Source organism: Gossypium raimondii, chromosome 8, assembly GCF_025698545.1.
Source record: "Gossypium raimondii isolate GPD5lz chromosome 8, ASM2569854v1, whole genome shotgun sequence".
Lineage (NCBI taxonomy): Eukaryota > Viridiplantae > Streptophyta > Magnoliopsida > Malvales > Malvaceae > Gossypium > Gossypium raimondii.
Genome location: NC_068572.1, coordinates 1,173,264 through 1,197,343, shown reverse-complemented (window position 1 = coordinate 1,197,343; position 24,080 = coordinate 1,173,264). Strand labels below are relative to the sequence as shown.

The window sequence follows — 24,080 nt, the reverse complement described above, 5'->3', positions numbered from 1 at the left end:
TAAAAAAAAATAAACTTATTTTTTAATTTTACGTACAAGGATTAATTTTTTATTTTTTAAGTAGATGGAGTAAAAAGTAATTTGTCTTTTAATACAAGGGTTTCTATGGAATTTTCTTCGGGACTCATTTTCTCTTTTCAATACTCACACGCAAGGGCTTAAATGCAGCCAAAATGACAGCCAGTTTACATGCAAGAAATCCCATCATTCCGACCAAAAGTTCTTTTGGAGTCAACACAAATGGACCTTCTCCTATGCTGTATTTGATTACTAATGAAGAAACTGCTATAGCCAGTGCAAGACTTGATACCGGACCCTTAAACCGAACCGTTTCATCTTTTGGGTTGTTGGATATTAATTCCGAAGCTGGTAAACCGTCAACGGACCGTTGTAATAGCAACAAATATAGAAAACCGATGATCCCACCAAGTAAGAATGCAAAAGCAGAACTTTCCCCGATCGAGAAAGATGCCAATGATGTACCGGAAAGTATAAGAACGGCATCATAAAGTAACAAAGAGAACTTCAAATCTGCATATTCCTTCATACTTTGTTCTTTAGATGCCTTGTCACTCAAGGGTGAAGTTAGTTGAGAAAAGTCCTCGTTTTCTGATAACTTGGAAACGAGACAAGGTCTTAGTTCTACCATGGACTCGTCACCACCCTCTCCGAGCAACATATCGTCAACTTCAAAGTCGTATTTAGCACCAATATGTTCAAAGTTTCCCCCTGAGGAAGATCGAGATGGATTAAGGATGACCAGGCTGACACCTCCTAATCTCCATTGACCTGAGAAACAAGACAGACGAGCATTTAAATTTTCCGATTGCACTTGCATGAATCAAGGTCTTAAAACTAACAATTCTTATTCAACGCTAACCTGATTCAATACCGATCCAAAGAGCTTGAACTTTCCCCAATTCCGACCCCTCGAAGACAAATTCATCAACGGAACCTCTTTGGAAATGGAGAGTCTCAGGCACCACCGTGTTCTCCAATTCCGTAGAATGTTCACTTAACAAATATGCCGGTATTCTCTTTAATATTGAGTCTCCTTTCTCATCAATCAAACACAAGAGTATTCCGGCATTTATATTACTCAAACTCGAGCCGTACATGTTACTCGTTTGCAACCTAACTTTGAACAAAGTCCGAGCTCCATCCAAGCCGGTTGATGGAAAGATATTTTCTTTCAAGGCTCCGGTAAAGGTTTTCGGTTCCGTGGACGGAAAAAGCCGTGAAGGTTTTGCAAAACCCTGAAAATCTGGTGTAGAGATATGAGTACTACATCAAACTCTCCAATAAATCTCAATCAATTTATCTTCTTATGGTAATATTCTAAGCGCCTAAAATACACACGAGGAGAGATTCGCTTACACTACTATAAGATTAACTTTAGTTTTACAAATTTACACAACTTTTTATACAATTTATATGTATTTAATTTGATCATGTTCTATTCATGTGAATCATTCATGTTTAACTATTTATTTTAAAAAACATTCAATGGTTAAATACATATGATAGAAACATTGAATCTGTTAGAGGAGGCCAGACTTTATTCGGAAAAGTCTTTCAACTGTTGTCTGCTTGGAACTGACAGACCCCTATCCTTGAGTCTGGCCGTGCCAAGTGGTAGGTGACAGGCACCCACGGCCTGATACAACAAGACATAGATAAAACCCCGGCTTGACCTAAAGACAATACGGAGCTGTTTGGAGCCCCCTCAACAGATCAAATAGCAATTTTTTCTCCCGATTACATCTATTGAACAAGCTTAAGGTGGGGGTTCAAGTGAGAGAGTCTCATCAAATCAAGTCATGTCCAAGAGGTAGGTGACCTGTCACACAAGGCCGATATCACGAGGTGCCCCTCAATGAAGATGATAGATAAAACCTCAATTCGACTTGAAGATAGTACTAACATGTTAAGGAATTTTAAATGAACGACACTTCGAAAACTTCTTCCAAAAAAATTCAGTGCAATAGAATCAATAGAAAAGTTTTAAGTACATGAAGAGTGAAATTATATGGCTAAAGCTAAAAACTGTTTTGTTAATCCTATACAAACTTATATATATATATATAAAGAGCAGATAAGTTAAAAGAAAGTACCTTGAAAATCAGATTTCTTGTAGGAAGAGATGAACCCAAAGCGAAAACGAGCAGCAGCTTGCAAGTGAAACAATCTTCTTGAATGAATTATTGGTGTAATTCTAAAAGGATTCTTTTGATTCGTTGCAGAGATTGTGTGAGTTACGGAAACCGACTCCATGGCCATTCCCCCCCCAACTTTCTTCCCAAACCAGAAAACTTTATCAGCGCATCGTATCGACCGTGGGCCTATTGCGGTTGGATTAGGCATGATTTGAACTAGGCCTAACTCCAATAATCATCAACCACCATGATTTTGCTTTGCAAGCCCAATTTGGATTTCGCAATTTCCAGCCCTATTTTACGCAAAGCTCGATCGTTGTCAAAATTATTTGATAAGTTTTAATCAATGTTTTTTAACTGAAGCCATGGTTGGATGGGTCGGGTTATTGACTTTGGGTTTGATTGATTGGTCTAATTTAATTAAATAAATTATTAAAAATTAATTATAAATTAAGAAAATAGATTGAATTAGTTTATATAGATTCGTGATTGAATTGATTCAATATCTTTCTCTCGATCATTCTGTCGACTGATTTTTGATTTGATCGGTCTGATTTGATTCTATAAATTTTAAACTTCAAAACATTTTAATTCAGTTCTCGAAGTATTCCAAAGTTTTGTTAATTTAACTTTACGATTTGGTCACTAAGCTTTAAATCTTGATACTCAATGTCATTAAATTATTAGTAAATTTATGCTTTGATAACTTAATTTTAAAAAATTATAAAATAATCACTGAGTTATTCAAAAACTTTCATTCAAGTTACAATACTATTCAAATGTTTTTATTTAAATATTGGGTCGTCAAGTTTTATTTTATTTTTATAAAAATAAGTCTGGTTTGCCAGCTCCAAATGACAATTTGACGATTGGTAAAGTAGATCAGTATCATTAATGAGTAGAGATCCAAGTCGATTTGATGGTAAGTGTTGGAGATTGGTGAAAAAAATTATTTGAATTTTGATTCGTAGACTCATAATGTTCAAAGTTCTTTCATGAAAAAGAAACTTAATTGTAGAAGAGAAAGGGAATAATAGTTTTCGATTGGTGTAGGATATGTGAACAGATAAAGTAATGCAACAATAATTTTAACATTCTAACGACTTAAATGAAAACTTTCGAATAATTCAATTACCATTTTGTAACTTTTTAAAGTTAAATGACCAAAACGTAAATTTATGAATAGTTTAGTGACTTTATTTATAGTTTACCCATATTTATTTATATCAAACTATTTAAATTTATTAAAAAGTTAGTAACATAATCAAATTTCTATAAATACTGGTTTCGCAATTCTTCTCGCTGTTTCTTTAAGGTTTTTTTTTTTTAGCTTTCTCTTAAATTCAAAACCATATTTCTTTAAATTTATAGGTTCCTGAATCCCGTCTTGCTTACTGGATTTTCAACCATTCGTCGCTAAAATTTGAGATTTCGCTTCTGGGTATTGCTCGTTTCTGTTAAATTCAGAGGCTTTTTGGGGGTTTTTTTAGAATATTAATCATATAAAAACGTTTCTCTCTTTGGGTGTTTTCATGGAACAGGTGGTGAGAAATTGCTTGTACAAGCTTCACCATTCTCTTTGATTGATTAGATATTTCTCACTTTGCTTTAATCTTTATGATTTTTGGTGCTTATAAGTTAATCATCAATTGCCTGTTGTATACTTTATTGTTCGTGTAAACTGTTTATAATTTGATATTCAAGTGGTTTCCCATAACTATTTGCCTCAATCAATTAGACAATTTGCATTGAAGAATGCAGTTTTGGTGCTTTTTTCATCATTGGAAATGCCTGATATTGTTGTGGAACTATGAGCAGAAAAATTAGAATTTTTTATTTGATTTTATGTTTGTAATCTGGTAACTAATTCATAGTTTCTCATAGAGAGGCTTATTTTTGTTGAGTAGTACCCAATATGGAATGTTTATTTTGCATTTCAGCTGATATAATTAATCCTAGTTTGGTTGTTTTAGGGTTTGTTTGTCTATGTAAAGTCTCTAGGTAGGCGGTTAAAGTACCATGGTAGCTTACAATCAGATTGCATTTTGCCCCGCTTACTCAAAAAACTAGCAAATTAGCCCCTGTACATTAGACTAAAGAGCAAACTGATCATTTCTATTAAAAATTTTATTTATTTTTACTGTTAAAAACTAGCATGGCTGACAGAAAAATCAAAAAGTTATAAGTCGCGTGCCACATGTACCTCATTCTAACGTACAAGTACTAGTTTTTAAATGTAGAATGAAAGGAATTTTTAACAAAAGTATCAGTTTGCTTTTTTATCTAGTTGACTAGGATTAATTTTCTCATTTTTTGACTATAGGGGCAAAATGCAATTTGACTTCTAGTACTAGGGCTGGTACTTTTACCCTAGATAGGCTTATGCCATAGACAAACCCAAGATATAAAACTCAGGTTTAAGACTCGAGTCAAGGGTTAGAGCAGTTTCCGTTTCTTGATTTAAAGATGATACTAAAATGGATGATTAATGACCTTCATTGGCGAAGGAAGCAAATGGACTTACAGAAATTTTTGTCTGTCATTTCGGATTTTGTAGTGTCTTTTTGAAAAGTGAAGGAATGCGGTCTATGATTTTAAGAATTGTTCAAAATCCATTGTTTTAATTTATAGAACTTCCCAAATGATATTGGTTTTGGAGTTGCATGATTAGCTCGGCCATAGTTTGTTATGATTGTATGATATATAAACTACAGGGATTTGTGTTTTGAGGTATTGCATTAGTTTCAAGATTGATGGACTTGAAATATGTTAAATCTTTCATATTTCCTATATGTCATTTCATTTAGCAGGCATGGATGAGCAATTCATTCTTAGAGTTCCACCTTCTGTCGCTGAACGCATAAATCGTCTTTTAAGTGAAAACGCTTCATCTTCCGAGGACAAATCACTGGATTTGGAATTTTCTGGTGAGGATTTCACTCAATTTTACATGCAAATGTCTGATTAACTGTTGCTGTTGTCTATGTCATAACATTTTATTTTCTTTCTGAACTTATACCAAGTTTGCCGTGAAACTCATTGCTAAGAAGCTTGTGGTTCCTATAGTTTAATTTATCTAAACATCTATGTGGGTAGATAACTTGTACTTATGCTGCTACCATAATCTCTATTTGGCTTTCTTTTTTACTTATATATTAACTGAACCATAAACGACCCCATTGCCTAATAAAGTGTCTCGTAGTGGCCTAAAGAGTGTATTCCTCACACAAACTTATTACTTTCCTTGGAGAAAATAGGAAAACAGTTGATATTGTTTAGGGGTTGTAGGCAGTGGCAAAGCTTGGGGGGAGGGGGGGGAGGAGGCAGGGCAGGGGCCTTGGCTTTCTTGGTTAAATGGGAAATTTTCCATTTAGCCCCTTCCAAGATATAAATCATTCAAATTAAGTCTTTTAGCTTTTGAATAAATGAAAATTTTGCATTTTTGGCCCCTCCAAAAAAAATCAACAATGTAATTTAAGCATTTTAACACAATTTTTAACTTTGGCCTCTCCAAAATTTTATAATTTTATCTCAGCCCCCTCAAATAAAATTTCTGAGTTTGCCCCTGATTACAGTTTAGGGCTTAGTGTTTATCGTGTAAGATTGAGATGCATTAAGTGATGAATGCTTCCAAGAAGTACAGACTCTGTATCTATTAATCACGTCACCAATGTTATTTGTCGGTGTTATGGGATATTTGTGAACATTAAACTTCTCTGTACTTTGCAGAGGATGGACGGACCGGCACATTTGTCATTGGCAATGATCGTTTCCCTGCATCTGTCCTTGATCTACCTTGTGTTGTTGAGTCATACAAAACTTACGATGATAGTGCATTGGTTAAAACAGCTGATGTCGGTCAAGTATGGCACTCGATATTATTATTTATTTTTACAGAATAATGCATGGTTGCTTTACTTCCAATACGATCATATTAACTGTTGTCATTGTTATAGATGATTTTGGTCAGAGAGTCTGGAGAAGCTTCTCCAGATGTGGTGGAATACAGACATGGTCTAACTCCTCCAATGAGGGATGCTCGGAAGCGAAGATTTCGAAGGGAGCCAGATCTAAATGTATTGATATACTTGCTTTTTTCACACAATCATTTTGTATATGGGTGTGTGTGGGATTAGGAGTGTCCGATACATAGGTTTTCCACTTATCTGAAGAGTCCTCAGAGAGTCATATCTTGGTACATATGTCCAAATATACATAGAGAGTCATATCTCAGTACATACGTCCAAATATGCTTAGGACACGGGTGCTTCAATCAAAATGAAGATTTAGAGCAACATAGGTGGAAGTATTAAAATATAGACATAACTTTTCGTATTATGACTATATATGATAATTTCAATGATTCATTATTCATGTAATTCTTTAAAGGGGGAATTGTCAAATGTAAAAGGAGCTACATCCGAATCTCTTATGTGTAGCCACCATATTTTTGCTAAGAACTAAGAAGTGACTAAGCTTTGAGCTCGTCTATCTTGTTTGTGCCGAGTGACTTGGTTTCAGTGTAGCCGTTTCTTTGTTTTTCGTTTAGTAGTTTTACTGATGCCGTTTATGTTATTTTTGCAGCCAGAGCTTGTACAACGTGTTGAAAAAGATTTGGTGAACATCATGTCTGGAGGAACAGTTGAAAATCTCGATATCCTTTATACAAATTTCAGTATTGTTTCTTTAGTTATTATCTTTGGCAACTGCTGGTGAAAGTATCATGGAGGTAATACGAGTCAGATTGTATTTTGCCTCATTTACTAAAAAAAATGAATAAATTAGTCCTTGTACGTTAAATCAAAGAGCAAACTAGTCCTTTTAGTTAAAAGTTTCAGCCATTTTTAATGTTAAAAACTGGCGTGGTTGATAGAATAATCAGACAGCTCCACATGGCATCCAGTTTTTAACAGTAGAAATGGATAAAAATTTTAACGAAAGAATCAATTTGTTCTTTGATTTAACGTACATTGACTAATTTGCTCATTCTTTTGGTAGAGGGGGCAAAATGCAATCTGACTCTTAGTATAAGAGCCTTCATGGTAATTTTACCAGCAACTACTGAATTTTTTAAGTCTTGAATTTGTTGCAAATATTATAATTTGGTCCGGTCGTTACTAAAATGTTTCCATAATTCATTTGATCGAACCATAAATCGTTTTCCTTGATAGCTATCTTGACTTCTTGATTGTATGATTTATCTTTTTGATATGGTTGTTTTTATGCCTTAATCATGGTTTACATGCTGATGTCAATGGACAAGGTGATGAGAACGCTCGAAATGCGAATAAGAAAGCTCCGCCTGCAGCTGCTGCAAAGCCTGAAGTTCCCGATACAGGAGACAATGCCGGGGAACCTGATGGATCAGATTCTGATGACTCTGATGATTCAATGTGACGTCAACGGCTTTTCCGATATGCTTTCAAAGATTGTCAACAGCTTCAGAAATTCATCAGGTTTTAATGATCGGAGAACCTGTATATATGCGGTCGTAATGTTTTGCCTCTTCTTTTCAAAATGTTCAATGGACTTGCTTATTGAACCGCAAAGAGCTACAGCATATGCAATGTGTACTACTATTTTTGCTTAATGGTAGTTTGGACTTATTTACATTGATCAAATTCTACTATTAGTCCCTGTATTCCGAGTAAGTTATAGATTTGGTCTCTACACTGTATTTTGATTTCTATATTTTTCAAATTAATTTTTAAATTTCAAAACTTCAGTTTTGACTTATTAATAATAGTTGCATCATAATTTTTTTTAAAATAGAAGAATTTATTTTAATAAATTTAATGATTAAAATTTTAAAATTTATAAGGACTAAATTTTACTAAATTGAAGTTAGTGAAGGAATCCACATAATTCATAGTATAGGAATTAATAGTAGAAGTTGAATTGTTTTGGATTAAAATAGAAGTAAAGCAAAGAATATTTATGGTATAAATTATTAGTTTTTCATTGCGGAGTAGTCTTTAATATTTAATTGAATTAATATTTAATCGGTAAATATAAAAAGAATTAAAAAGATAAAATGATATATTTGGTAATAAAATGTTGTTAGTGTTAATAGGATGAGTAAAACTCGATTCGATTAGAAAAAATCAAAAAAAATTTAAATTTTGAGTTAAACGAATCGAGTTAATCGAATCAATTCGAATTTTTTTTTGAATTTCGAGTTCGAGTCGAGTTGAATTTTTGAATTCGAATAATTCGAATATAAATCATATTTTTTTTATTTTTAAAATATATTTTTTATTTTAAAAATACACTACATTTAAAACAAAAGTCACTTCTAAAATCCCTAAGCAGCCCGTGCCCTCTTCCTCTTCCCTTTTTTTCCCAATCCACCTCCGGTCCTCCACACGGCTCCACCCAATTCCAGAATCAGAGGTTAGAGCAGTGCTTCTACCGTTCTACGTCTTCTACCTTTGAATTTCAAAGGTATGTTAACTTTTATTCCTTTCCTAACACTGTATTTCTTTACACTCTATTTCTTCCTCCTTACACTGATCCATCAATTTTCTTCATCTCATCTTCCAATCTTTGAAGATAATCCGTAATCTTGGATAACCTTTGAAACCCATTTTTGATCTTCGAAACTTCTTTCTGAAACTCAGATATAGTTTTCGTTACATGAACCAAACTCAAATCCAAGCTTTGAGGACCAAATCCAAATTCAAATCGTCGATAACCAAACTCCTTTCTTCTGCTCTACCAGGCGTTTCATTTATTTATTTTTTCAATTTTATTTTCAGGGTTTGGACATACATGGCCGAATCTATATAAACGAACAAGGGATTAACGCACAGGTACTTTGTCAGTCGCCCCTTGCGTTTTTTATTAATTAATAATTGAACAAATAGTTACATTTCATTATTCAAGGCGATTTGAGCTTTGTCATTACTGTCATATTCTACCACTCCATAATTTGGTGATGAATCGACATTGTTTTTCTGCTCATTTGATTTTTCATGCTCGATTAAACAAAAGGGTGTTTTTTATCCCTTTTTTTTGCTAACGAAAATGAAATATTAGGTTGCAAATGCTAGTGTTTGCTTCATTTTTGACCTTGTACAGTTCTTTTCAAATTTAAACTACAGAAATTTTAGTAATTGAAAATGCATATAGTTCTCATATGCTTTTCCATGTATGTACAGGCATATTTTTCCTATCTTCATTCAGCACTCTCTTGGTGCTTAGTTCCTTCCAGCATATTGATTAATTGTAGAAGATAGTATAGTTTGGTCTTTTTTGTTCTCTTCTTTCCCTCCCATTCCTCCTTTCCTTTTAAAGTACTCAAGTCGTATGTTGTTTGGAAAAACAAGGGCAGAGTATTTCTTGAATGCAAGTAAATGATTGATATTGATGGCAGTGCTAGAAAGTTGCATAGCTTGGTTTGCAGTGCATAATGCCTATCAGATTCCTTGGAGGAGTAGTTCATGTTTTGCCACTAATAATTTCTTCTGTACCCCTTCATTTTGCAGTATAGTGGGCCCTCAAAACATTCTTTTGCATATGTTGAATGGTTAAAAGAAGATGACAGATTTTCAGATATACTAGTTCAGACATCTCCTGCGTTTAACGGGCATGCCTTTCCCAAACTGAAGCTGCGATATAAGCCTTCACTTGTACAAGTAAGCAATATGTTTATGTGTCTGCCTGTCTGTCCTTGCATATTTGTTTAATTGTATCCAAATTTGATTTATTCCTTTTCTCTTTTGCTGCTTTTTGGTCTTCATAATTGTATTGTGTTCTTTTTTCTGTGATGCAGTATACACATTTGCCTTTAGCTAATTACTCTTGTAAAAGGCTTACATATTAGTTGTAACTGTTTAACATAGAATTTCTTGATGGAATGTTTAACTGTTTTAAATTCAATACTATTACACTCCCTCCGGTATTTAAATCCTAATGGAAGAAGCATATTAATTGTAACTTCATAATTCATAAAATAGCTACCTTTAATGTAACCTTAGCATGCATGCTGTTGATATGTTTCATAAAGGATTCAACAAACTTAGAAAGATGAAATTAGGTGGAAATAACAGGATGAAAGGTACAGGATTCAAAGCTAAAAACACCCTCACCTTGTGTCTCCAACATGTAGGTGAACCTTATTTCAAGTAAATAAAGGAACACTATAATTTTTAGAACTTGGGACTTCAACTTGGAGGATTTGGATTCAGATCTTGTAAAGGGAGGCTAGGTATATGGAATGTGGAAGAGCCATCTTTTTTCTATGATTCAAGTCGACTGGCTTCCTAACATACTGAAAGGATAAAATGTTACACGGTTAAATCCCTATTCCCTTGTTTTTCTCACAATATAGTTCAACTGGTCAACTTAACAGTATCTAATAATCCCTAGTTGTCCTACATATTGTAGCATGAACTTTCAAAATTGTATTTGTGGTCTAACTTTATGGATCTGTGTTCTTCCAGCTTGTGAACTAGGTTCAGAAGCATCTGATTTCAGTATTAGGATTTTACTTATGTTTAGGATGGAACTATTTGTTGAACTTGCATTTGATGATTGTGACTATAGACAATTTTTCATTAATCTCATTGTTCTTTTGATGTTTGGGCATTTATATACCTTATTTCTGTCTCTCTTTTACTCATCCAATTCACTTGAATATACACACACAAAAATACTATAAATACTGAGGTTGATTGCAATTACAGCAAAGTTGATTGCAGCTGATATGAACCCCCAAGTTTTGGTTGGTTTATATGTTCAATAAAACTGTGAAGTATGAAATGGCAGTTTTGGATGACTTTTTAGTAAATTTCAAACAATTGATTATTGAAGACAAGTAAGCTTGATGCTTATGTTTTGTTTTTTTATTATAATGTTGTTTATTTCGACTCATGCTATTTACTTGGACTTTTACTTATGTTTTTTATTATAATCTTTTTGTATTATGTTTGTTATTTATTTGGAATCATGTTGTTTATTTGGGTTGATGTTGTGTTACTTTTATTTATTCACTTATTTACTTCAATTTTTTGTTGTATGATTATGTTTAAAACTTTAAATAAAATTATTTTTGAAAAATTACATAAAAATAAAGAAAAATAATTTTATTTTATTTTTAAACTTAACTCGAACAAATAATTCGATTCGATTTCTATCTCACTCGATTCGATTCGATAAAATTTCAAATAAAGTTAGGATGATAAAATGAGATTCGAAAACTCGATTAACTCGAAAATTTTCGATTCGATTCGATCGAATGCTCACTATTTTAAAATTTTATATATTATTATTTTCAACATTTTTTATATATTTTTAAATTTATTATTATATTTTTGAAAATATTTATGTGGTTTTATATTTTTTTAAAATTTTAGAATTAGAAATAAATTGAAATTATTTGTAAATCTGTAAATTTTATTTTTTAAAATTATATGTAAATCAATATAATATAATATGTATATATAATTAAATTTATTATTTAAAAAAGTGATAGATAGTTGAAAGAAAAAAAAACAGCCCAGTTGGTTTACCCTAAAACGATACATCGATATTTGCAGGCAATCGACCAAAGGGTCAGCGTTGGCGCGGGGAGTGCGTGGTGAGTTTTGGAGGTAAAAAGCCAACAATTTTCAACATGCCTCGTTACAAAGAAGATCCGCCAGCAGTTCGCGTCTATACAGTCTCTGATTTAATCCAGGTCAATCCTATCCTTGTTTACTTACCAATTGTTTCCAGTTGAAGAATTCAAGTTCATTTTATTTCACCAACAAATCATCAAAAAGTCTTACAATTGAAACTGTTGAAGCTAAAATCTATCTTGCCACAAACACAACCAAAAATGAAATTGAATTGTTGGTTGACAGATATTTGATTGTGAGGAACGTTCCCGCTTTGGGATGTGGCGATGATTTGCTGAAACTCTTTGCTAATTACGGAGACGTTGAAGAGTAAGTAAGTTCTCTCTCCTTTTTTATTTTTTCCTTTCCATTTTTAATTATTTGAAGAAAACTTTTGATGATGCTTATGCTCACATTTTGTTTTGCCTTTCAGATGTAAACCAATGGATGCAGAAGATTGTGAGCAATTTACTGATGTTTATTGGATCAAATTTCGACTCATTAGCAATGCCAGGTCATTGAACTTGACCCTTTTCTAACATTTTCCTCCAATAACTGTCACACTGTTTCATGTACTTAGTCAATAATATACCTCTGTTGGAAAGCTAATTTCAATATGCAACCATGGAAATTGGTGAAAAACTGAATATATATTTTGTTAACCATTTAATCCATTAGGTTTGCGAAGAGAAAATTGGACGAGTTTGTGTTCTTGGGGAATCATTTGCTGGTCTCATATGCTCCTCAATTTGAAAGCCTTGATGACACCAAAGATAAGTTAGAAGGCAGAAGGAAAGAAATCCTTGCAAGACTGAATTGTATGCTTAATACATTACTCTAAAAATTTAGCTTTTTGACGTACCTATCTTTTACATATAATTGGAAAAAAGAATGTCCATGTTTCAAATAGGAACTGCTTTCTAGTTGTGATTATATATTCTCATGCATGTTATGTTGTTATGCTGTGATATCAGCTCAAAGATCTAAAGGGCATCCAGTTCATCGCGTGCTCTCTTCCAATGAGGCTCCATCACTTCCTGCTTCATCTCATCATATTCCTAACCAGATTAATAATCGACTGAGGTAGTACGCTGTTCAAATTCATGTTGCTACTGTCATCATTATTTCCTTTTTGCATTCTTTCTCTAAATAAACTATGGTTTTTCCTCTCCTTAGGGATGTTGGGGATGCAGAGTTCAGGTCTCACAGTAATAATGCTCGAATAACAAGAGTGTCATCTGACAAGGTGTGGAATACTTTCTAACAACATCATCCCAGATTTTAATCCTTTAACTTGTTTACTGTTTGAAAGTAAAAATTAACTCATTTTATTTCTTTCTTCTTCTTCTTTATTACAATTTGACCAGTGAAGTTCACTGGCACTACATGGTATTCTAGTAGTTGTTTATGACTTAGATGAAGCATGTTGTAAGGCTAAGTTTGTAAATGCCTTTCGGCTGCTGACCCCAGTTGAATTAAGTTAGGTCCAGTTGATTGAATTAGGACAGAGTACATGTCATTCCTGAGTATGTATAATCTTCTTTTATTGTGCATCTGGCTGTGTATTATAATATGCTTTAATTTAGGGCTTTGTTTGTGTAATCCATTTTGTTGTGACTGAGATGGATTGGGTTTTGTTACTGGTCAAAATGGATTTATTGGGATTACATTTAGGTGCTGATTGTAGCATTTTCCCGTCACCCTAACATAAATGAAATGTCAGAAAGGGTGTTAAAGAGAGAAAAAAGCCTTGCTAATCTTTGGGTGTTTGAGTTTCACATTTTGGTCCTTGTTTTAGACTTACTGGTGGAAACAAACAATAAATTGTTGGAACTTCTTCTAAAGGAAAGTTTGTTGTTACCTTCCATTATTTTCTTTCCTTTTTCTTAATTATTGCTCAGATTTGAATGTAGACGTACGCCTAAAGATCTAGAAGTGTCACTCCTCTTTGAAACAATTGAGCCAAACATGCTAAAGCATTTTGATCTAGATGTTCTTTAAATTTGTGGGTGTTAGAATGCTCAAGTGTTTGATGGGGTTGCTGAAATGTTGTTTCACTTCTTACCAAGAATAGGTTCTGTCAGTCAAGTACTTTTTATATTTTTATCATTTTTACATGAATATAGTTACGAATATGCATTTTATATTTATATATGCAACTTATATGGAAACTGCATACTGAGATTTTGAATTGGTTTCAAAATATTTAGTAACTCATATTGGCGCTATAAGTGCTATTATATAAAATATTGTGACTCGAATCAATGCATACGCGGCCGAATAACTAGAAATGAATTAGGTGTTTTATGATTGGAGAAAGTTTAATATAGGTGTTTGTCGGTTAACTGTTGCTTTGTTTTTCACCATTGCTTTCTTTGCTTTTGCTAGAGTTCTTTATTAATGCCTTGGTTGCTATAGTAATTTGTGTGATAAATATTTGCTCTATGCTGATATGGGGACTGCTTTCAGGACTACTTCCCTTCCCGGTCGATGAATCAGACGGTTAAAACGGTTAGGGACAAACTCAATAAGGTGATAAATCTCTGAACTGCATGATTGGCTTGTCTTTAGAGAGATATTTTTAGTTATGTTATATTTTCATAGTAATATGACTTTGTTTTTTAACCTATACTCTACAATCTCTTGCTTTAGATTCAATCAAGCACTGAACATTTGCAAGCCGGACCTACACCCAAGAAAACACGAGTGGACAATAGAAGAAGAATCTGATCAACCTTACAAGTTAGTCTTTCTAGTTTTTGTTAAATTCGCTCTAATGAAATAGAGAAGGAATGGAATGGTATTCGGTGGGAATTGAATAGAGATATCATGCAATTTGGTTGGGTGGAATGTAATAGATGAGGAATAGAGTAATACAATGTTTGGGTTACAGAATATGCAAAGAATAAACAAAAATGTCAATTTTACCCTTTATTATAAAATCATATTTTTATTTTAGTAAGATAATAATTTATTAAAATATTAGTTTTAGAAAGCATTATAAGATGTTTCATATTAAAATGATATAATATAATATTTTTAATTTATTATTATTTAATCAACCTAAGCATTTTATATTTTTTCAAGTAGACTTTTTAACAAAATATTAAAAATGTTAATGATGTTACGATTAACCAAAGATTAGGTTTTGGTGATCGAATTTTAAAACTTTTTTATGTTATTCCCATTAAAAACAATGGCATTTTAATGTCATAGTTGATATGAAAATTTAGAACTTAACTTAAAAAACCTTGACATTTTCACTGGACTTGCAATCACAAGCATGGATAGCATCACCACCAAACTCATACACTCTTTCAATATCGGGCATCACACAAGCGACATTTTCACTGGTGCCCATAACTAGCCACCGACAAATGTATTCAAACTCGGTCTTGTTTGAGCCACTTGTAACAACAGCCTTGATCCTTCACAAACCATTGCTCTCATCGTATTTAGCTGATAGTATCGAATTTTAAGCTGACAAATTTTGCAGTTTTAGGCGAATTTGTTGCGTTAAATTCATCCAAGTCAGCTTTACTCTCAAATCGAATTTCTTGTGGAGCAATGCACACAAGGTGTTTATGTAACTCCCCTAATCCGTATCTGTTACCGGAATAGGGTTACGGAGCATTGTCGAAAAATCTTAACTTAAAACATTCAATTTCAACCATTTTGTAAATCATGGCATCAATCAAACTCATGCATAACGTCCCTTATTTGAGCCCTCGAGGCCTTAGGAATACTTTAGAAACAATTCAGGACTAAATCGGAAACATTTAGAATTTCATGAAAAAAGATAGAATTTTTCACACTGCAGGGATCACATGGCTGAGACACGCGCCCGTGTCTCAGGCCATGTGGACATTCGAAGTAGGGACACACAGCTAGGGGTGTGCAAAATTCGGGTAAAACCGAAAAAATTCGGTTAACCGACCGAATTCGGTTAATCGGTCGGTTAACCGAATTTTTTCGATCGGGGGGTCAGTTAATTATTTTTTTATTTTTCGGTTAACGGTTAATTCGGTTCGAAACAGGCCGGTTAACCGAAAAATTAATAAATAAAATTATAATATATAAATAGGCCCACTATTCACCTAAACCTAATCTAAACCCAAGTATTCAACCCAACCCAACCTAATCATAAAAATTACAAATAATTTAATTATGTAGTGATTCAATTTGGTTAATTCGGGTAATGCAGTATACACATTTGCCTTTAGCTAATTACTCTTGTAAAAGGCTTACATATTAGTTGTAACTGTTTAACATAGAATTTCTTGATGGAATGTCACTCCCACCGGGATTTAAATCCTAATGGAAGAAGCATATTAATTGTAACTTCATAATTCATAAAATAGCTACCTTTAATGTTTCATAAAGGATTCAACAAACTTAGAAGGATGAAATTAGGTGGAAATAACAGGATTGAAAGCTAAAAACACCCTCACCTTGTGTCTCATCCAGCATGTAGGTGAGCCTTATTTCAAGTAAATAAAGGAACACTATAGTTTTTAGAACTTGGGAGGATTTGGATTCAGATCTTGTAAAGGGAGGCTAGGTATATGGAATGGGAATGAGCCATCTTTTTTCTATGATTCAACTCCACTGGCTTCCTAACATACTGAAAGGATAAAATGTTACACGGTTAAACCCCTATTCCCTTGTTTTTCTCACAATATAGTTCAACTGGTCAACTTAACAGTATCTAGTAATCCCTAGTTGTCCTACATATCGTAGCATGAACTCTATGGATCTGTGTCTGGTTTTACTTATGTTTAGGATGGAACTATTTGTTGAACTTGCGTTTGATGATTGTGACTATAGACAATTTTTCATTCAATCTCACTATTCTTTTGATGTTTGGGCATTTATATACCTTATTTCTGTCTCTCTTTTACTCATCCAATTCACTTGAACATACACACACAAAAATATTTATACTATAAATACTGAGGTTGATTGCAGCTGACATGAACCCCCAAGTTTTGGTTGGTTTATATGTTCAATAAAACTGTGAAATATGAAATGGCAGTTTTGGATGACTTTTTAGTAAATTTCAAACAATTGATTATTGAAGACAAGTAAGCTTGATGCTTATGTTTTGTTTTTTTTTTATTATAATGTTGTTTATTTCGACTCATGCTATAATCTTTTTGCATTATGTTTGTTATTTATTTGGAATCATGTTGTTTATTTGGGGTGATGTTGTGTTACTCTTATTTATTCACTTATTTACTTCAATTTTTTGTTGTATGATTATGTTTAAAAACTTTAAGAAAATTATTTTTGAAAAATTACATAAAATAAACAACAATGATTTTATTTTATTTTAAACTTAACTCGAACAAATAATTCGATTCGATAAAATTTCAAATAAAGTTAGGACGATAAAATGAGATTCGAAAACTCGATTAACTCGATAATTTTCGATTCGATCGAATGTTCACCCCTACAATCCGTGTAGCAATGTACATGTATTTCATGCTGACATGATACTATTTGTCTTACATGTTACAAAAACAAACAATTTAAAAATTATAAAAATATTCAAAAAAGATAAATATTTTTTTATAAAAATAGCATGAAATATACGTGGATATTTGTATGAAAGTTAGAATGCGATTTCACCATTTATTGACATATATCTTTATTGTTTTCAGAATAATTAAATCAATATTTTATTTTTTGGGGAGGGTTAAACTACAATTTTACCATTTATGGACTTAAAATTTGATAAAATTTGAAGGGCTACCCCTTCCCTTCACCCCTGTTTTAGGCAGTCTTTCTATTAAAAAGCAACAATTCGACTCTTTTTGAGAAAACTAATAGTTAAGTTTATTTCTTTTTGAAAAGTTGGGGACTAAATTGATAAAAGAATATAAATATTGAGAGTTAAATTCATAATTATCCCATTTAAAAACATGAAATGTCTTGGAGGCAGTGGTAAAAGGGAAAAAGGCAAAAGACAGCTAATAATGTGGTTGGAATAATGCTGGAAAAATCATGCAATTCCATGTGCTTATGTATGCATTTGGATCATATTATAATTTATAATTATATCAAATAAATTAGAGATCTAAGAATTTCCGTAGTACCATCTAGTCCCTGTCTAAATTTCTATACATCCAGTACGGCACAGGACAGAACATAATTGAATAATTGGGTTAATTGCACTCATGGTCACTTAACTATTAGTAAATTTATATTTAGTCATTTAGTTATTCAAAATCCATATTTTAAATCACTTTTTTGTTAACGGATGTTAACATGGGTAGATTATACTTGTAGTCACCCAGTTATTGGTATGTTTTTTTGTCACCTAGTTATGAAAAGTTACAAAATCATCACTCAATTATTCAATTTTTTCTTTTTGGTCAACGTCGGTTAAACGATTGACGAAAAAAAGTGACAACTTTTAAAATTGGCATAATAGCAACTTTAACCCTCAATATTTATACATTGCGTTATAGTCTTGATTCTAAAAAAAATTAATTCTCGACGTTTACACATCTTGTAATTTTATCTCTCTCCTTTTTTTTTTCAATTTTGTTTTTCTTTGCGACACTTTTACCTAAAAAGTTAAAAAAACAAATCTATCAACTAAATTTGATCGAGAATATACCAAAAATGAAAACACCGAAAATCTAAGATAATAATTTTATTTTTCTCGGTTTTAAAAATAACCATTAATGTCACAAATAAAAGTAAAATTGAAAAAGAATAAGCAAATTACGAGTGTAAATATCGAGGGTTATTTTTTTGGAATCAAGACTAAATTGACACAATGTATAAACGTTGAGAGCTAAAGTTATTATTACGAGAATTTTAAAAGTTGTTGTCAAGTTATCTTCTTGTTGGTAATTTAACGATTGATGATCAAAAAGAAAATTTTAATAGTTAGATGATCAAAAGAAGACTCGAATAATTGAGTAGCAAAAGAATACTAATAATTAAGTGACTATTGGTGTAGTTTACTCAAAAACAACTTTAACCATAATTGAATCCATTCAAAATTTATTATCCATGTCGATAGTAAAGCACGATAAATAATCACACTGATTGCCATGTCAATTCCATTCAAATGTAACTGTTTAATTACTTGTTCCATCCAAAACAAAATAAATTTGACTAAATTTTGATAGTTGATGGAGAAAATGATAAAAAATATAATAATAAAAGCAACGTTTAGTTCTTGAACTTGTCAATTTTTTCAATTTAATCCCTACATATCTTTTGATTCATATTAGTCATATAGTTTGGCAACTTTTTCCGTTTTGATTCATGTGATAACGTAACATTTAGATATTATCTCGTGTCATCATCTAAAACTTGTATATTTTTCTTATAAAAATATATAATGATGTGACATTCTAATAGAATGTCGATAGAGCTAAAACTAAAAAATTACTAAGTTTAGGAATTTATCAAATTTAAAAATTAAACATTACCGCATCTTAAATCAATAATCTAATGGCATAATATTAAATTTAACCTATAACATTTATTCATTTTGGCCCTCATTCTTTTTTCTGGATCACTTTGGCTCACAATCTTCAAAAATTTGTCAAATTTCTTTGTTTTGGATGAAAAATTGATTGACCTGTTAAAATTATTTGTTATTGCCTCCTTTATGATGTGATACTTTTTTTATTAATGTGCTTCGTCCTTTTACGGTTTCTGATTTCCTTGATATTAACTATTGCCGCATTGTTATCACAATACAGTGTGATATTTTTTCCATATCAGGAATGACGTCTAGATGTGTAAGGAACTTTCAAAGCTATATTGCTTCTTTTGTTGTCTCAGAAGCAACCAGATATTCGACTTTCATAGAAAGCCTGATACAAAGGCCTAAGTTCCCTTCTTTGAATTGGTCATTGCATAATGTTTTAAAAGCTTATGATAATGCTATCCTTTTGTTCGTACGATCCTTTTATCTAGAACAAATTTAGTTTCTCTCAAGTGCTTTATACTAAACTGTTGAGTTAACTACAGTTTAACCGATACCGATATCCCTGCACGATTTCCAATTAGTAGAATTTCATCGACATATAGAACAATAAACACCACCTTTCTGTCCCCAATACGTTTATAAATGCAAGGATAATTAATTACGACATTAATAATTTTCATCAATTTTACATAAATTTATTTGGTATAATAACAAATTTAACTCTCATAATTTACAAACACTATCAATTTGATCATGGTTTAACAAATTTAACCCGCAATATTTGTGTAAATGTTGATGTTAAATGTATTGGAATTTTAGAATAAAGATTAAATTAACAAAATATATAAACATCGAGGGCTGAATTTATTATTATAATATTGATGAAACTGTGATCAATTGTCATTAATTGTTTAATTTTAAAATTAATAAAGATTAAATTACTCCAACTATTTCTGAGAGCGACTAATTTATTCAATATCAAAATTAATAGAGACCGAATATTTTTTTTTACCAATAATTATATTAATACCGAAATTCATTGTAGAATTTCCTCATCCTATGTGGTAGAATGTTGGGATACTTACTAATTTAATGATATTTGTTGAAGTTGTGAGTCACAGTCACACCGTCTTTCAATTCACCTCAGTCTGGTATTTCATCAAACACGTGGTGCGTTGTAAAAGTTTGCACCAATTGGTGTCATCCGGCAGACAGACAAACCAAGAAATCCAGCAAGCAAAAGTAAAAGGCAAACCAAACGTCAACATAATCAGACGCTGACTATTTTGTTTCTCTTCTTTTTAGTACCTTTTTTAACAGCGCCTTGGTACGGAGATTGGGCGGTGCCTAGCAGCAATATCACCCCACAACGCACCTCACACCTTTAATTTTAAATTTATTCATAACTTGTGGGGTTATTTGACCAAATCAAGGATTCTTTTGATATTTTTTAAAGAGTTTGACTAAAATAAATAAATTTGGATAAAAATATTTTGTCTAATTAAAAATAATTTAGATTTTGGGTTTTTTATTTTATACAATTATATAATTTAGGTAATTTTTCGATGTAGTTAGGAAATGATTCAATTTTTAAGATTGAGGTAAGAGCATTACTTGAGGGTCAACTCCTATAATAGAGAAAGGGTTATCGACAGTTGGAAGTGGAATGTGATAATACTTTATTGGTAGAGTTTATCTTAATTGGCGAAGCTGCAGATAGTCACTTGGCTGAATTATGTCTTGTTCATCGTTTGTTTAGTCGAAACTGGTAGGTCCTTGTTCGTCATATTCCAAGGTCCCAAAATACAGTTGCTGATCATATGGCCAAGTGTATGATGACAAATTTCACAGAAATTCATTGGTTTGAAGAACCCCTACAATCAGCTAGAAGCTTAATTAAGGCGGATTATGTTACTTATTTGAGAAACTAGTGTATTATTTGGTTTTCGCTTTAGGTTGTCTTTATCTACAAAAAAAAGAAAAAGCATATATTATAGTTAACAAAATATATGTCGGACTCTCTTAATAGGTTTAGTATTGAGCCATTAATGTCTATGTTCGATTTTATCTCGAATTTCGCCTCTCGCTTTGTTGAGAGTCATGCGGGTTTCATAGAGGGGGAGCGGTTTCATATACTAAGAAAATTTCAATATTTATACCTTTATATGACATTATTAAAGATTTCCTTAGTAGGTGGACTTGCTTCTTTCGGTAATGTTTAGGAAACAAAACTCAATGATAAAACTAAAGACAAGATTCATTAGTTCATCCAACCCATGATGAAAATATATTAAATTCCATCCATTTGAGAAAAGCAAATACAATAATAATATAAAAGTACAATACTTTTAAATTAATTCTAAAAAAAATAAAGAAAATTAAAAAAATATAACGCACCACATGGGAAGTGAACACTAAGCTTAGTGAAAAGGGAATTGATCATATTGACGGGGTGGAAAAATCATTGTCTGTCCTTCAAAGTGAAAGTGAAGCTAAACGGGTTGAACTCGAGAGGGTCACTTATTCTGACGGACAACGACGTGTCCGCCAGAGTTGGGGGATTACATTTTCCCTCCCCCGCCATTAACCATCCTTTAAAACCCCTCTCTTGCAAATACTTGATTCGTTTCAAAGTCATCTCCCGTTGTTGCTCCATCGATTGGATATAGTTTGGCAAAACGAACAGCTTCCCTCCCCTCTCCTCACCTTCGAGTTGAACAACTTTTTTTGCTTCATCAACCCGAACAACCAATCCCATTTCTCCATGTTGTGGCCATCTATCAACTTTCTCATTTCCTTAACACTGAACACATAATTTTAAATATATTTTTTACAATTTTTTGTTTGGTCAATGTGGTCAATGCATAGTCAACATGGTCAAAACCCGATCAACGATCACGTCATCAACCACATCCAGGAGCGTAGCTAGGGAGGTTAGCAGGGGCCCGACCCCCTAAAATGAAAAATCTTCAATTTAAGCCTTTTAAAATTTTTAAAATTTTAAATTAGTAAAAGTAAAATTACACTTTGTCCCCCTAACAATAATAAAAATTTGATTTAATTCTTTAAAATTTATAAATATATAGACTATTAAAATGGTAAAATTACATTTTTACTATCGTAAAAGTTACAAATCAATTTCGACCCCCTATAAAAAAAATTTTGGCTTCGCCCTTGACCACATCAACGATCAATGGGGACATGTGGCATGTTATGATTGGTTGCTGATTTTTTTTAACACTGTTAATTGCAAGGGCCAAAAAGTGCAACGAAACTATAATTCAAGTATCAAATGAGAAAAAAAAAACAATTTAAGTACCAATATGAAAAATGGGTATAATTCAAGAACCAAATGATGAATAAAGCCTATTTATAAATATAAAGGAATTTAATAAAAAAAAATATTAATATCATACCGACCCCGAATTTACCGTCACACGAGCTCGGCATTCAATGTCGTCGATGTTGCTGCTGCTGCTGCGACTTGTAAGCAAAACGAGTTATTATTGTTCTTTTTAATTTACTACAACGCTGAGACACCAATTTTTTCTTCAGTGTTGTTGGAGGCCAATGCTCTGCTCTGCTGCGCTCTGCTGCGCTGTACTGTGGGCTAATATTTTAACAGATATTGTCACTCAAGACTTTTGACTCACTTTTCATTTCATTTTATTTTATTTTTATAATTAAACTAACTAATATATTATAAAATACTTCTTTTAAATTTAAATTTATTTAGCTACAACTATCAAATTTACACATGAACTTTAGTGTAATGTGTAATCTGATATATAAATTTTAATTTGATACAGTTATACACATGAAACTTAATAAATATATTTATTTTTAAAATATTTTTTATTTTTTATTTTTAAAATATTTTTAAAATATTTTTAAAATACTTTTTTATTTTTTAAAAATTTTTTGGTGTTTATTTAAAAAATGGTCCGGGCTGGGCTCGGGCTTATGAATTTTTTCCCGGGCCGGGTATGGACAAAATTTTAGGCTCATATTTTGGGTCAGGCCGGGCCCTGGCCTAAGACACGGGTTAAATTTTTTTCTGGGCCCGGCCCGGCCCATGAGCACCTCTAATTAGCACTTGAACTCGATAGTTAAGTTTATTTTGATCATTGAAATTAAAACGTATAAAAATTTGATGATATGGTACTTTGAGATTATGCCACATCATCGCTTAAAATTAAAAGAAATCATATAAATTTTTAAGTGAAGTTGTAGTATAATCTTAAAGTGTCACATTCAATGTTTTAATAATTGAATTGGTAGTTTAACATATCAGGCCATCGATTCTTGATTCAACCGGTTCGATTGGTTCAACAGCCAAACCAACAATAATTAAATAAATATTTTGTCTCGATTTTTTATTTTTACCAAAATTTAAGTAATTATCGAGTCACATAATATATAAAAATAACATGATATAAAATATTATAAACTTAAAAGTTAAAACAGGTCAGGTTGAGTTGAGTTTGGGCCTTGAACGTTCAAGTCCGAACTCAACCCATATTTTAAACGGGCCTAAATTTTTTTTAGATCTATTTTTTGAACTTAATATTTTTACCTAAACCTTTCGAATTTCAGCCAGACTTTCGAGACAGGGCGAATAATTCGACCTATGAACAGGTGTAATTGGGATATATATATATTTCATGTAATTATAAACTTTTTAAAAATGTATTTTTTTTTTAAAATTAATAAATATTTTAATTAATCCAACAAGAATGAAACCATTTTCTAGGATTTCCATGTCAACTTGTGGGTCATATTCCCCATGAAGAAAAGCGACTCATGCATGGAAGTTTCAACCACTTTTTATCAATTGTTTACACAAAACAAAGCTGCTTTATCGGTATT

General features: G+C 32.1%; 3 protein-coding genes across 5 annotated transcripts; 2 read left to right on the top strand and 1 right to left on the bottom strand.

Annotated features, from left to right (window-relative positions):
- Positions 1 to 15: 15 nt before the first annotated feature.
- On the bottom strand, positions 16 to 2,325 carry LOC105790093 (uncharacterized). Its single transcript, XM_012617505.2, has 3 exons — positions 2,115 to 2,325; positions 881 to 1,264; positions 16 to 789 (listed from the first exon to the last, which is right to left on the bottom strand). Exons 1-3 carry the CDS (start codon positions 2,278 to 2,280, stop codon positions 125 to 127), a joined length of 1,215 nt encoding a protein of 404 aa, XP_012472959.2. The 5' UTR covers positions 2,281 to 2,325; the 3' UTR covers positions 16 to 124.
- A 1,106-nt stretch (positions 2,326 to 3,431) lies between these two features.
- On the top strand, positions 3,432 to 7,777 carry LOC105790091 (transcription initiation factor TFIID subunit 7). Of its 2 annotated transcripts, none has more exons than XM_052634613.1 (6): positions 3,432 to 3,597; positions 4,967 to 5,083; positions 5,886 to 6,019; positions 6,113 to 6,232; positions 6,741 to 6,812; positions 7,401 to 7,777. In XM_052634613.1, the coding sequence occupies exons 2-6, from the start codon at positions 4,969 to 4,971 to the stop codon at positions 7,551 to 7,553; spliced, it is 594 nt and encodes a 197-aa protein (XP_052490573.1). In that variant the 5' UTR covers positions 3,432 to 3,597; positions 4,967 to 4,968; the 3' UTR covers positions 7,554 to 7,777. The 2 variants fall into 2 exon arrangements, with proteins under 2 accessions (XP_052490573.1, XP_052490574.1); XM_052634614.1 differs by having other exon boundaries at positions 3,435 to 3,597; positions 4,964 to 5,083.
- A 656-nt stretch (positions 7,778 to 8,433) lies between these two features.
- LOC105790090 (uncharacterized) lies at positions 8,434 to 14,713 on the top strand. 2 transcript variants are annotated; one of them, XM_052634615.1, is made up of 10 exons: positions 8,434 to 8,600; positions 8,915 to 8,968; positions 9,644 to 9,793; positions 11,696 to 12,085; positions 12,189 to 12,269; positions 12,434 to 12,573; positions 12,730 to 12,838; positions 12,932 to 13,001; positions 14,225 to 14,287; positions 14,408 to 14,713. In XM_052634615.1, exons 5-10 carry the CDS (start codon positions 12,199 to 12,201, stop codon positions 14,483 to 14,485), a joined length of 531 nt encoding a protein of 176 aa, XP_052490575.1. In that variant the 5' UTR covers positions 8,434 to 8,600; positions 8,915 to 8,968; positions 9,644 to 9,793; positions 11,696 to 12,085; positions 12,189 to 12,198; the 3' UTR covers positions 14,486 to 14,713. The 2 variants fall into 2 exon arrangements, with proteins under 2 accessions (XP_052490575.1, XP_052490576.1); XM_052634616.1 differs by having other exon boundaries at positions 11,696 to 12,089.
- Positions 14,714 to 24,080: the final 9,367 nt, after the last annotated feature.

Excerpts from the sequence above, each read along its gene's own strand:
- LOC105790093 (XM_012617505.2), bottom strand. The coding sequence starts at position 2,280 with ATGGCCATGGAGTCGGTTTCCGTAACTCACACAATCTCTGCAACGAAT. Across the intron at positions 1,265-2,114 it reads CAAGAAATCTGATTTTCAAG|ATTTTCAGGGTTTTGCAAAA; the intron begins GTACTTTCTTTT and ends TCTCTACACCAG. Across the intron at positions 790-880 it reads TTGGATCGGTATTGAATCAG|GTCAATGGAGATTAGGAGGT; the intron begins GTTAGCGTTGAA and ends CTTGTTTCTCAG.
- LOC105790091 (XM_052634613.1), top strand. The coding sequence starts at position 4,969 with ATGGATGAGCAATTCATTCTTAGAGTTCCACCTTCTGTCGCTGAACGC. Across the intron at positions 6,020-6,112 it reads AAACAGCTGATGTCGGTCAA|ATGATTTTGGTCAGAGAGTC; the intron begins GTATGGCACTCG and ends TCATTGTTATAG. Across the intron at positions 6,813-7,400 it reads GAACAGTTGAAAATCTCGAT|GCTGATGTCAATGGACAAGG; the intron begins ATCCTTTATACA and ends CATGGTTTACAT.
- LOC105790090 (XM_052634615.1), top strand. The coding sequence starts at position 12,199 with ATGGATGCAGAAGATTGTGAGCAATTTACTGATGTTTATTGGATCAAA. Across the intron at positions 12,574-12,729 it reads AATCCTTGCAAGACTGAATT|CTCAAAGATCTAAAGGGCAT; the intron begins GTATGCTTAATA and ends CTGTGATATCAG. Across the intron at positions 13,002-14,224 it reads CAAGAGTGTCATCTGACAAG|GACTACTTCCCTTCCCGGTC; the intron begins GTGTGGAATACT and ends GACTGCTTTCAG.